At 36.4% G+C, this 13,557-nt stretch overlaps 1 protein-coding gene across 2 annotated transcripts in view; it reads right to left on the bottom strand.

The window, feature by feature from the left end:
* The window catches only part of TRPC4 (transient receptor potential cation channel subfamily C member 4), a 161,869-nt gene that overhangs the window by 39,115 nt on the left and 109,197 nt on the right, over positions 1-13,557 (bottom strand). For both annotated transcript variants that reach the window (XM_067713290.1, XM_067713289.1), the window contains exon 4: positions 12,817-13,153. In XM_067713290.1, the coding sequence (XP_067569391.1) occupies positions 12,817-13,153 (337 nt within the window). The remainder of the gene's footprint in view (positions 1-12,816; positions 13,154-13,557) is intronic.

The raw sequence follows: 13,557 nt of genomic DNA, 5'->3' as shown, positions 1-13,557 counted from the left end.
AGCAAATTAAACCCAAAACAAACAGAAGAAAGAAAATTTTAAAGCAGAAATCAATAAATTTTAAAATATAAAACTTGAGAAAAGTCAATGAAAACAGAATCTAATTCTCTGAAATGGTCACTAAAATTGGTAAAAGTCTAGCTAGAATGGTCAAGAAAAAAAAAAAGAAGATATAAATGATCCATATCAGAAATGAAAGAAGGGACATAAATACAGATCTTACAGACTTCATAAGGATAAGTGATAAAATGAACTTGATACTCATAAATTTCACAACTTAAATAAATTGGACATTTTCCCGGAAAGACATAACCTTCCTAACTCACATAAGAGGAAATAGAATAACTTGAATTGTCCTATATTCATTAAAGAAAATGAATTCATAGTTAAAAACCTTCCAGCAAAGAAAAATTCAGGTCCAGTTCCTTCATGGTGATTCTACCAAACATTTAAGGAAAAAATAATGCCAGTGCTAATCAAACACTTACAAAATTACAAGAAAAAATGTTTAAAAAGTATGTATTTTTCTGATAAAAAGTCATACAAAAATAATACAAAGAAAACTACACGCTAATAACCCTTTGAATATGCATAAAATCCTCAACAGATATTAGTAAATTAAATACAGTAATATATAAACTTAATAATAAGTCATGACCAAATGCTGTTTTTCCCAGAAATGCAAGATTGTTTGAAAATTTAAGAATCAATCAATGTAATTTGTCACATCAACAGATATTTTGGGAAAAAAATCTTTTCATTAAATGCAATAAATCTTTTCAATAGATACAATAAATTCATTTGACCAAATTCAACATCCATTCATGACAAAAACTTTCAGCAAAGTAAGACTAGAAGGAAAATGTCTTGATTTGATAAAGGACATCTATAAAAATCTAAACTACCATCATACTTATTTTGTAAAGGGCCAGAAAATAAATAATTTAGGCTTTGCAATTAATGAATGAGTGTGGCTTTGTTATAATGAAACTATTTATAAAAACTGTCAAAGGGCCAGATTTGGCCTACTGGGCCACAGTTTGTCCTATATCTTGATTGTGGTGGTGCTATATGATTGTATGTGTTTGTCAACATTTTATATACCTGTGCCCTAGAAAAAAAAATTTAAAAGTAGTGGCAGCAAAAGTTTAAAATAGTAAAAAATTTAAAAGTAGTGGCAGCAAAAATTATGAGAGATTTATGCTGGACAATGGAAATAGGGTTAGATTTAAAATAAAGAAATATAATAAAGTATCAATTGTGATATATTGCTGATAGATGTGCTTGAAAATTTGCACAATAGAACTCTGGAAGAAATAAAAGTATATTAGTCCATAATTATTTAGTGAAAACTAGCAATAGTTATTTAATATTATTAATAAAGTTTTATTTTAAAATTTTGTCACACTTAAATTAAGAACCCAGATGAGGACTGATTTCAGTTGAATTAAATATAGAGTGCATTTTAAAGTCTGCTGTAGACCACAGCTTTATTCTAGATTTGTTGTTATATCCAGCTTCCCCTTTGAAGTTTCTTTCATAAATAAATCTCTCTTGAGAACTCAGATAAAATTGGGCATATTTGGGGAGGTGATAATGATCACTGACTCCTTATTGAAGAAAGGAATATATAAGATCTGAATAAGATGTGATACACGCACTGATTTTATAGCTTGTGGGAAACTTACAATTTATATTATGCAATGAGGAAAAATGTTCGGTACTCATGGAAATACTCTCCTCTCACACATTCGTGGTGCTTTTTCCTACTGAGCCTGGGTACAGTCTCAGAATCCAGCACGCAACCACAACCTACATAAGAAATCTAAGGCCCCAAAAGGCCGTGTGACTAAAGCCAGTTGGTGGAGAAACCAGAACAGGATACCAGTCTCCTTAGGCAGTGCTCTTAGACAATATTTTCTTACTCCTGAGATTTCACAATGGAGCTTGTTTTGTTTTGCTTGAAACTTTGCCAATTCCCAGAGATGAGGCGATGTGAGCATTGCAATCGTTGATTGAACAAATGCATTCAAGTTCACTTTCATCAGAAGGCATAGTGATAATGTCAGGTGAGTGAATTGCCAGGCTCAGCTCAACTAGTAATCAGCTTTGTAATCTTAGCCAGTAGTCTCGTCCTTCTAGGTTTCAGTTATCTCACTTCAAAAAAAGAAAGGTTTGGATTATCACAGAATTCTATAGATAGAATCATACAAGAAGTATAATTCTACCTTAATGGTATAAATAAGCCAGACACTGATTCTTCCTGTTTGAATTATCAATATTCTATGAAACTCAGTCATCACAATAGCTGACATGAGAGATTAAAAACTTTTCTGTACCAGAGGGCACACACCAGCTTTGGTCTGCCCCAGAAAGCAGAAATTGGATCTATGATATGAAAGTTATAGAACGGAACCTTCTTGCCCAATGTAAGGGGGATTCTCTGGCAGAGTTGTCCCCGAACTGGAATGGATCACCGTTTGAGGTTACGATTCCAATGCAGAGCCTGGAATGTCTTTGATCAGTCATACTCCAGAGAAATTCTAGCAATGAGTGGAGACTTGTTCCACTGGACCTCTAAAGGTCATTCCAACTTTATGAATTTGTGATTCTGGTGTTTTCAAATTTTGTATGTATTTTAAAATGAAATATATTTAAAAATACCTACTAACCAACAAAAGGGTTTATATTTTATTTCCCTTTATAGATAAATTGTATCTCTTTTTTTGCTTCTACCCAACTGGAAAGCCAAATGGGATTATTAACAGTCACCAAAATACGGAACTTCAAGTATTTTGTGGGTAATTATGTAAAAGAGTAAAGACACCAAAACTAACTGCTTTAGAGGGGAAGGAGGTATGAAGAAGCAGTTAGGAGCTCAGTAGAAAGCAGCATTTTAACCTGGAGCCCCTTAATATCTGAACAGACTCTGTTCCTATTAGACAGATTCAAGGACATGACACTTCAGTAGATGACCTCTAAGGTTTCTGAAGAAGAGTCAAAACAAAAACTCACAATTCGGATATATTACAGTTCCTTTGGAGTTCAAAGAATAGACATAAAATCTAACCTTCTGAATTATACAAAAATTATATTACTCCTGACTTTGGAAAGGCACAACTGTATGGAAAAAATAGAGATCCTGATGAAATTGAGGACTTAGCCCACTGTTTTTTCAACCTGAACTGTAAATGAGACTGGCAGTCAGTGCTGGTTGGCTAATGGGGTTTGGGATCTTTTGTTTTCAAAGCACCAGACTGTAGGATCACTTCCTACAGCTGTTTGGATCACTTCCTGTATCACCACATCCTTGTTTGATGACATTGATTTCTATTTGTTATGAGCACGTTAGTGAAATACCAAGTTTCCTCTATTCTGGCAATATTCACCGAAATTTTAGAAGAAACAAGCCTTTAGAAAAACTAGAAGGTGCTATTAACTGGCTGAAAAATGCATCCAGATAGTAAACTATTCGTGGTAACCAAAAAACGACTAAAGCAAACAAAGCTTGAGGGAGCTTCTGTCAGAAAATGTTTGTGCTGGTCCCACAATGGGAACATTTCAAAGTTATTCTCTGCTGTTTATAAACAGGTGACATGATTTCTCAGCGTGGTGGTGGAAGTCTAATTACAAGCATTGATCTAAGACTGCAGGGACCAACCACGGAAAGATCGCAGTACCAGTGAGTCAGAGAACTTCCTTTAAAACTATTTGTGGATGCCTGGAAGTCTGGGCTATTGTTTTCTACCTTTCCCGTAACAGTTTTCCCCAGGGCTTTTCTGTTGCATCCCATCACGTGAAGCTGGCTGTGGGGGGCGGATGGAGCCGGCCGACCTCCGATGCTGCACTTAGCAGCCTCGATTTCACGTGAGAAACGTGTAGCTCTGCACACAGACCTCTCGCCTCTCCCTTCTTGCTGTCAGTATTTACACGAAGAGTAAATAACCCCAAGCAAAGAGCAAGTCAGCTTTTCACCTGCGACACCTCTAGGGCTTTTTACAGCAGCCCCAGAGCTAGTGGAGGGATCTGGCCTTGGAAGTCCCTTGACAGAACACTGAAATCCAGGCTGTGGCACCAATCAATGAAGATAAAGGCAACAAAAAAGAATTCTTCTTCGCTGGAGGGTTTTATTCCCTCCCCAAGTCAGGAAACAAAAAGGTAGTTTCTTGTCAAAATTCTGCTTTTGTACAAAAAGAAATCTAAAAGCAGCTATTTTACTCAGTAGAGACTCACATGATGCCAGACCTATAAGAGGCACTAAGTTAAGGGGCGGCTGCTACGGTCTCAGCGTTATTCTTAAAACCCAAACAAAGATAAAGAGCCTCGAGTATCCAGCTTCTGAAGAGAGCGTCCAGAAAACTGCAGCCCTTCCCGCTGGGGATTCCTGAGGGGTGAGGACCATATCTGCTACCAGCCTCCTGCCACACTCTAACCCATGGGTTATACAGAGAGAACGCTGGGAAGAGGGGCCCAGAGAGCTGTGAGCTCAGGGCACTGCAGTTCGGGGCTAGCGACCTCACCAGCACCGCCACCTCCCTAGGTCAAGTGTAGGAGACTCCACGAAAATGCCTCACCAAGATGGGGGGTTTCTGCCAGGAGAAGCTGGCTCTTAACGCCTGCTGGGGCATCTTCCCGAGCACTTGGGCTGCTCGTCTCTCACTTGGCTTGCACTTCAGGGAAAACAAACCAACAGTGGGTCTTCCCCAGGCAGCTGGGGAGCTGGCAGCAGCCTAGCCCCTTGCCACCTGAGGTAGTAAGGTTTTGTGATCTCTTGGGGGAGCTAGTGCTTATCACGGGAAGAAGCCGGGCTTTAGCCGTCTCGTTCTCCTGCCCTTGCTAGGGTCACAGGACCCATAAAGGGGCCAACTGCTGGTTATGAGTTCCCAGACTGGAAGATGTCAGGCAGAGCTGAAACTCGGATTCAGAGAACTATGTCGTGTGCAGGTACACAGGACCCTCTAAAGAACACTCATGGACCCATCAGGAGAGTCAGAGGGTCAAGACCTGTCACATAGGCCACTCAGTATAAGCCAGAGATGCAGACAACCAACAAGGGAAGAGCTGTGACCAGGGTACCAAGGAGGTAAAGAAGACTTCTAACTTTTCCTGACATCCTTCTTGCCTGCAGAAACCAAGCAATGGGGAGAACAGAAAAAGTCTATGTCCCTCCTTCCATTCCAGTGTTGGGGTCGAAGGATGAGCAAAAAATGAATATTTCCGGGTCCTTTGATACACGTGTCAGGCCTTTGTTGGGAAGAGGAGAGCTTTCAACTGATGGTAAGCTTCCTGTTTTAAACTGAACTGGGACTACTTTTTAATAACTCAAAATTTCAGGAAATTGATGATATCTACTAGACAGATAGTGAAGGGAAAGGATATTTGGTGCAGGGTGGTTGGGAAGAGTGATTGGAAAAGGTTAAACCATTTCATGTTTAGATTCTAATGAGTCTCAATTCCTCAATAAAGCTGAAATCGGAACTAAATACGAAACCTGCATAAAATTTGGTTTCTAGAATTGTTTCTTAATCTTTAGTGTTTAAAGACCTCTGAACTTTCTGAATCAGTCAACCAAGGGGAGAATTCAAAATCTAAATTTTTCATAAAAAATTCACAGTGATTATGATTATAGTCAGCATACCACGTTTCAAGAAACGCTGACTTAAAGGGACAGTGAATAGTCAAATATGCTTAGTTTGAAGACATCTAAAAACCCTTAAATTACTACAGTTTTGATAGCATCAATTTAACATTTAGAGGAAAAAAATTAGGAATATACAATTAAGGAAGTACACGTTTTGAAACTGTGCCAAGGAACAATACGATGCTAGTTTTCGATTAAGATGTAAAAAATGTAGAACTTTAGAATTCTAGCTCATCTGATTGCTTACGACATAAATGTAGTAACTTAAAAATCAAGTAAAATGTTTCTGTCAATGCAGTATTAGACTTTTTATAGGATTTCTGTTTAATTTAAAATTTTCCATGAGAACTAAGGCATTATATATTTATGTAGGTGGAAAAACAATGAATAAATATTCCTCAGGTCTTTTCTCAAGTCACCTTTTCAATGAGTGGCAGTAGTTGCTTAATAAATATTTTTGAATGAGTGATTATTAATTTTTCACTATGAAGATTACCACTTTCCACCTACTATAAGCTTCTATTTTTGAAACAGTTATGTGCAAAAGAAATATAATTATCTCTTTACATTTCCTGAAGACCTGCTACACACACACATACATATACACACCAATGAAAGATTAAAAAATTAATGATATCCCTGGAAGCAAGGAAATTTACCTTTAGGTCTTAGCAAGTGAACATGGAAACTAAAAGGGAAGCATCTCAAGGTCATGGCAAAGGACTTTATTCTTTCTTTCTTAGAATAGAAATTGCTTCTGTGAGTATTAGGGAACCATTTATAATGCATGTGTTTTAGAACAGAGACGGGTGGTGGAGATGAAGATGGAGGGTCCTGCTGATGTGATGCTGATGGCAACGCTAAGTTCGCTATATTAACAAGCATCACCTTCAATAGGAAATTATATCAAGTGTGTATCTCAAAGAGCGTTGCATCTTTAATAAATTAGAAACGTGGTCCACTCAAATTTGACCTTTGTAAAGACTTAAGTTGGTAAACAGAGGCAGAGAAAACAGGAAAGAAGTCTGTGGATGGAAACTTGAGTTCTTGGGCTGTTTTTGCCCCTTTAAATTCCATTTCTCACACTCCGAGGGCAGTATTTATGGAGGATAAAGGCTCTAGCTCTGGAGTTAGACTAACTGGAGTTTGAATCTAGTATCTACCATTTGTTAGCTCCTTGAACCTAGGAAAGTGATCTCACTTTTCTAAGCCTATTTCCTCTCTATTAAATGAGATACTAACATCATTTATTATAAGTAAAGTGGAGTTGACTATGAAGTTCAAATAAAAACACACATTTGAATCACTTAGCACACTGCCAAATTTCTTAGTTTCTATTGTTATTACCACCATCACTACTATTACCATTATTGTTATTCTGAACTAACAGAAACCACTTCCAGCTTACCGCCAATCTTTTACTCTGACCCTCCCTCATTTCCTATGTACTCCTCTTTTCCTATCTTTTCTCCTCTTCCCTTGAACCATCAGAACCACGGTCGTCAAACATTCTCCCAAGGCCTGTAGATTTCACTTGTTGGTGCACCAAATTTGTATTGCATATATGACCTAAAAGACTTAATTTTCTCTCCACTAAAGAAGTCAATACTCTGTAATGGCTTATATGGGGAAAGAATCTAAAAAAGAGTGGGTATATGTATACGTATAACTGATTCACTTTTCTGTACACCTGAAACTAACACAACACTGTAAATCAACTGTACACCAATAAAAAGTATTAAAAAATAGAAAAGGAAGTCATTTGGTCAGCAATGGTATGTGCACACTGAACAATTTACAACTATATGAATACTTTGTTGTTTGAGATTTTACTGTGTTAGTCTTGATAAATCTTGGTAAAGATGACTTTAAAATTTCTTCCTCACAAATAAACAGGAAAATGAGAATTCTATGTCATGCTGCAATGATTATCTGGTTTTCTGGAAAATTAAAATATCCCTTTAAATTAATAAACGGATGTTCTGCAGCTGTGTTTGGGTTGTCTATATGTGTCTGCAGCTAGTTTGCTGAGGTGGTTAGAATACCTAGTCAAGGGAGAGAGTGGGGAAATCTATAGACTTGTTTCTTATAATTCTTAATTTGGGGGAAGACGGATAATTGAAGGGTGAGGCTGAAAGTACGAGTACCTGAAGCCATGTGATCTTAATGCCTTTTAGACAAAAGATGAAGAAATGGTAATAGGAAAGAAAGAATATATACAGGATTGTTTGTCCCTGAGTCTTTATCTAGATGTGAACGTAATCACCATTTTTTATTTTCCATTTGGCAGGCCTTGTTGAAATTTTCAGATTTGCTAATATCAACCCTTTAAAAGATAAAAATATAAAATAAATTATGAAAATGAGAGGCCAGTTTTGTTGCAGAAAAATTGTTAAATAAGTATGTATTATAGGCAAGACAGAATCTGGATCTTATGAGCAATTCTTAATTTATGCCTAGAAATTCACTGGAAGCTTTTTTTTTTTTTTTTTTTTTTTTGCGGTACTCGGGCCTCTCACTGTTGTGGCCTCTCCCATTGCGGAGCACAGGCTCCGGACGCGTAGGCTCAGCGGCCATGGCTCACGGGCCTAGCCGCTCCGGAGCATGTGGGATCTTCCCGTTCCGGGGCACGAACCCGCGTCCCCTGCATTGGCAGGCGGATTTCCAACCACTGCACCACCAGGGAAGCCCTAGAAGCTATTTTTAACAGATCTCATATCTCTTCCTCTGATATATCTTTTCCTCAGTTCACCATTCTCAGCAGGCACAGATTTATATGCTATATAATTATGACATATTCTTAAGCACACACATAATATCAAGTCACTTCAGCAGCCATTCGGCAGTATTCTCATTGGGAACAAGGTATTTCCTGCTTTATTAATATGATAGCTTTCATTAACATTCTACTTCTTTTGTGGAAAATGTTATCAATTTCATATTCTTTTTGGTAAGTGATAACTTAAGTCTAATCTGGATGTTTCATATATATGCACACTTTTTTTTTTTTTGCAGGAGAAGAAGCTATGACACAAATTTAATTGTTACAGTTGAGTTATAATGGATTCTGTGGAAAAATCCAATCTAGTTTTGGGAAGGCTTTAAAAATTAGCATTCAAAAAAGTTTTTTTTTTCACATTTTACTCCACATTATCTCCAGAAACAAATGACATCTACTGGAGTTAAAACTTCTGCTTTAATTTAGATGAATTCTCATAATACGCATTCTACATATAACATGCTATATTTAGTTTGCATTTAAATTCTATATAAAAATGAGTTTCTCATATGAATATTATATTCATTTCATATCCTTAGTATTATATTGTTAAAATCAAACCTTTAATAAATTAAGAGCCTTGGGGTCATGACACAACAGAATACAGAAGTAGCCATGTCTCTGATCTGACCCCAGGCTTCTTTTAATCCATCACAGTCTTCCCGGTGATACTTTCTCTCTATTGAAATTGAAAAGCATAGCTCTGTTATCAGGCCATATGCATGCAGGATGAAACTGTTGTTTTACTTTTTACTCTAGTTCAAATGGGTAATTTGACAATCTGAGAAATATACTGGTGTCTATCTGTCTAGAATCTACCTTTCTACTGACAGAGTTCTAACGGAATTATCTGTGATTAGTTTTCTCTGTTGCTTAAAACTGTATCTCTCAAGATGACCAGAATCATAATTTTTATCCCTTTATCAGGCTTTTAAATTTCTTTGCTTATATGCTAAATTCATCCTGACAGCAAACTTAGGTAAGACGATCTCTAGAGGTTATTTGATGGGAGAAAAGAAGGGTTGATAACCTTCAATCTGAAGGAAAAATAATTCGAAAAGCTTTGCTAGAGATGAGCTACAATTTATCAATCACACCACAGCGAAAGGATATAAGGACCACTGTAGATTCTCTTCTAAAGATATCAAACTCAATAGACTTCAATTTATATAGTCAAAAAGATGTTGAACTTCAACAGGAAAGACAGTGAAAATAACACAGAAACATTAGTCTCCACTGAACTAAATCACAAGGTATCTGGATCTGTCATGTTGTATAATCTTATTGCTGAAACACAGCAAAGTATATAACATGGAAATTCCCAAGCAAAAACCATACTTCTTCAGATAAGGGATTGATTTGAGAGGATAAGCTTTAAAGTTAGAAAAATTTTCTATTCAAAAAAGTTGGAAATTTATGATATAAATATATAAAACAAGTAAAGCAAAAGTCTTTTTGCCAGGATAAACAAAATGAGAAGTATCAAAGTAATCATTTCCCTTAAACTACAGTATCATAGGTCTGGGAAAAATCTGAAAATGGAAGGAAAGGAAATTTAGTAAAATGAAAAAATATTTCTTTACAGAACAAGCAACTCACAGAGGTGACATGAGTTGAAAACCTAAGTCGGTTCAAGGAGACTTGAGAAAAACCCATGCGCAGAACTTCATTCAGTCACTGGGAACATTAACATGATGAGGGAAACACAAGCCACACACTTCTCCGTAAGTCGTGAAGTCTTGTTATTATAAACCTAGAGCCTTACAATGCAGGGACCATGAAATGTACAGTCACTCACTTTACCAAACAGCAGGACTGAGTGAGGCAATATAGAAGGTTCATTGATATAGTCAGCAAATGAGACCATGCTTTTTTTGCGTCTATCACACTTCTGGTAAAAGGTTAAAGGATTCCTACCCTGTTGTCTTTAGCCCTCTTCCCTCCACCCACTCCCTCTCCCCACCAACGAAAAGATCAATTTTCTCTGCGCCGATAATGATAGGTCCCCAGGACAGGATAACAGGACACAGTGGGACTGAAGAAGTTATCACTCTGAATCTTTCATCTTATTGATGAAAACACAGAAAATCCTGAGAGATTGTGTCCACCCATAATTTAATAGTCTCTCAGTGGTAGAACTTGGACATGTATTCCAATCCATTTTTCTTCTACAGCCAAATAACATGGAGAATACCCGTTATAATCATGACTCTAGCAAAGCACTTAGAACTCAGCCTTAGATACGAGGCACTCAGAACTCACCAGCCTTGATGAATAATCTGTTTTGACAGATCCATCTGATATAGAAACATTCTTTTTCTCATGCTCTGTTATTTAAGCAAGATGATCATTCATGGGTATTTTTTAAATTCTAGAACATCTCTTTTCATCCTAAAGATTCCCATACAAATGAACTCCCTCTGCAGGTTATCTTCAGGAAAGGTTGCCTTTGGCAGCTACTTCTTCTGGCTGGAACTATAGTTCTCATAATTAAATTTCTACCTTATTTAACCGTTCAGCTGAAATTTGGATACGGTTTCTTCTAGCCAATTTTCACGGAAAATTATGTGACAAGTTTTGCATGTAGGAGGCAGCCAATGACTGTTTTACTTCTATGAATTATTCAAAGTTTGGAGCTTCTAATTTTCATATTATATACCACTTCTGATATTATATCACATATCTCATTGTTTGTTTATTATCCATTTCTTCCAGTAAAATTTAACCTTCATAAGGAGATCTTTTCTTTTCTTTTTCTTTCTTTCCTTCCTTTCTTCCTTCCTTCCTTCCTTCCTTTCTTTTCCTTTCTTTCTTTCTTTCTTTCTCTTTCTTTCTTTTTCTTTCTTTTTCTTTCATTTTCTTTCTTCATTTTTTCTTTCTTTCTTCTTTTTTTAATTTTTGTTTCACTATTGCCCTGTACTGCCCTTAATCCATAGAAAGTACCCTACATATTTTCATTGACTGTATAAAGAAAAGACTAGAAGTATTATATCTACTTATGCTGCATTATATCTATACCATTTTTCAAAGTGAAATGTTCTGTGTTTCACTTGGGCCACCAGGATTTTTAGACATTCAATATAAGTTACACACAATGGGAAATTTGACTTCCAAAAGCTTCCTTATGAATTGTTCCCAAGAAATTTTCTATGAAGAAAACTCAATAAAGAACAGGTTCCTATGGGGAGATATTTAATTTAAATGGATACAGGTAGGATAATTTTATATTTAATATCAATTGCTATGTCATAATTGTTTTATTCAAAAAGACATTTACAGACTATATAAACCATCCCAAGATCACACTTTACTTCAGATTGAGAATGTATCTTATTTTTTTTTTTTTCAGATTGAGAATGTATCTTATTTTAACGTTCACTTGAGAAGGGTTTTTTTTAATTATTAGAAATATTTGTAAGACATCAAATCTTGTTCCTAAGCACTTTTCTTACTGTCAGTACTTACAGTATTTGTAATCTTTAAAAAGTGTATCTATCTCAGATCCAGATACTGGTTTTTTTTTCCTGCCTTTTCCTCATTTTACAGTCTCTCCAGCCGTTTTGACAGTTAATCCAAACTGATCTTCTGAGATTATGAATCATTAAATTTGTCACATATTTTCTAATTAGTAAGTGCTGAGATGGATATAATATCAGAGAGGTTTAAAATGATGAGCTAAATTGAGAAAACGTGATTTCTCAGCAAACCACCGTAGGATAGAAGGAAGAATACTTAAAATTTAAATTTTAACTATGACTTCAATAACAAGAGGAAAGGAAAACAAGGTTTTTACCAGCTACTCTGAGGTTTTCTACCTTACCATGATTTGCTGAAGATCTAAAACAAAATTTTTTTCTATGAAAAGAACAGAGAGAGATGGAGGATGTCCTACTGTTTAATTTCCTATTATTTTGCTTTACTATATAGTTTCAAAGATAAACTTAAATGAATTGATTTTAAAACATGGTTAGTTATTTTATGTACAGAATCACTAATTCTGCAGAGTAATTTGTACTTTTAGAAGGTGTATCTGTTAAGAAAATTAAAAAGATTATTTACATGTGGCTAATGAGACATGTTGAAAGGCTTCAGAAGACAAACATACTAAAAAAAAAGAAAAACCAAAACCCAGAAAATCATTCACGGGACCTGAAGTCATGAAAGTCTGGAATTCTAAAACCTAAAGTTAACGTTTTGTAGGCTGCATTTGGGGGCAGGTCCACCGCAGTCTGTGAAGTATTTATTTAGCTTTGAGGATTAAGACTTGGAGCTACAATGGTCAGAACCTGTTTTAAACATTCCTATGTCCCCAACTTTAATGAATATTCTTTTCTGAGCAACAAAATTCCATGGCAGCAACACGTTTGGATTATATTTTCTATAGTATCACATTTACCCAGGACCCATGGTAATATCATCCACTCGACGATGGTTGGTGGTGGACCTTGCCTGTTCAAGTCTGACCTGTCGATGTGCTGAGAGGCAAGCAGCAGCAGGAACAAAAAAGTCAAATAGGATGCTGTGTGGCAGATGAACTTGATAAATGGCTTTCGGATGAACAGTCCAAGGGGGCTTTTGGGAGCTATAAGGTAGCACACAGAGAAGACAGGAAAAAGAAGTCCTATTATGAAACACGTCACCATCTTCACGGCCCAGTGTCTTCTCCTCCAGCCGGGAAACTCATCGTACCAGCGAGATGCCAGCAGCTGTTGACAGTTGGGCTGAGCAACAAACTACAGGGAAAGGAAAGGAAAAGTGAGAGTCAGGGTTACACGCAGGGGCTCCAGCTCATCAACAGGAACACAGTGTTATCGTTCAAGTCACAAGTTCTGTTCAAACATAAAATAATTTTATGTTTACACCATCATAAAGTGCTTTAAGCCATTCTGTGAACAAAGCTTATTTATTGAACATTTTATACCCACAGCAAAGTGCTGAGTGCTTAGCCAGACACAACAGGGGTCAAAATACTATGGCTGTACCTTAGGAAGCAAAGATAGAGCTGAGGACTAAGAATATCCATAGGTTGTATTGATAACTGAACAGAGCTGTATACAAAGATATACACATATATGTGCATATATAAGAATTGTGATATATATATATAGGTATATGACATGAAGTAAAAAATGGTACT

Source organism: Pseudorca crassidens, chromosome 18, assembly GCF_039906515.1.
Source record: "Pseudorca crassidens isolate mPseCra1 chromosome 18, mPseCra1.hap1, whole genome shotgun sequence".
NCBI classification, from domain to species: domain Eukaryota; kingdom Metazoa; phylum Chordata; class Mammalia; order Artiodactyla; family Delphinidae; genus Pseudorca; species Pseudorca crassidens.
The sequence above is the reverse complement of the archived record's forward strand: the minus strand, read 5'-3'. Positions and strand labels throughout refer to the sequence as shown.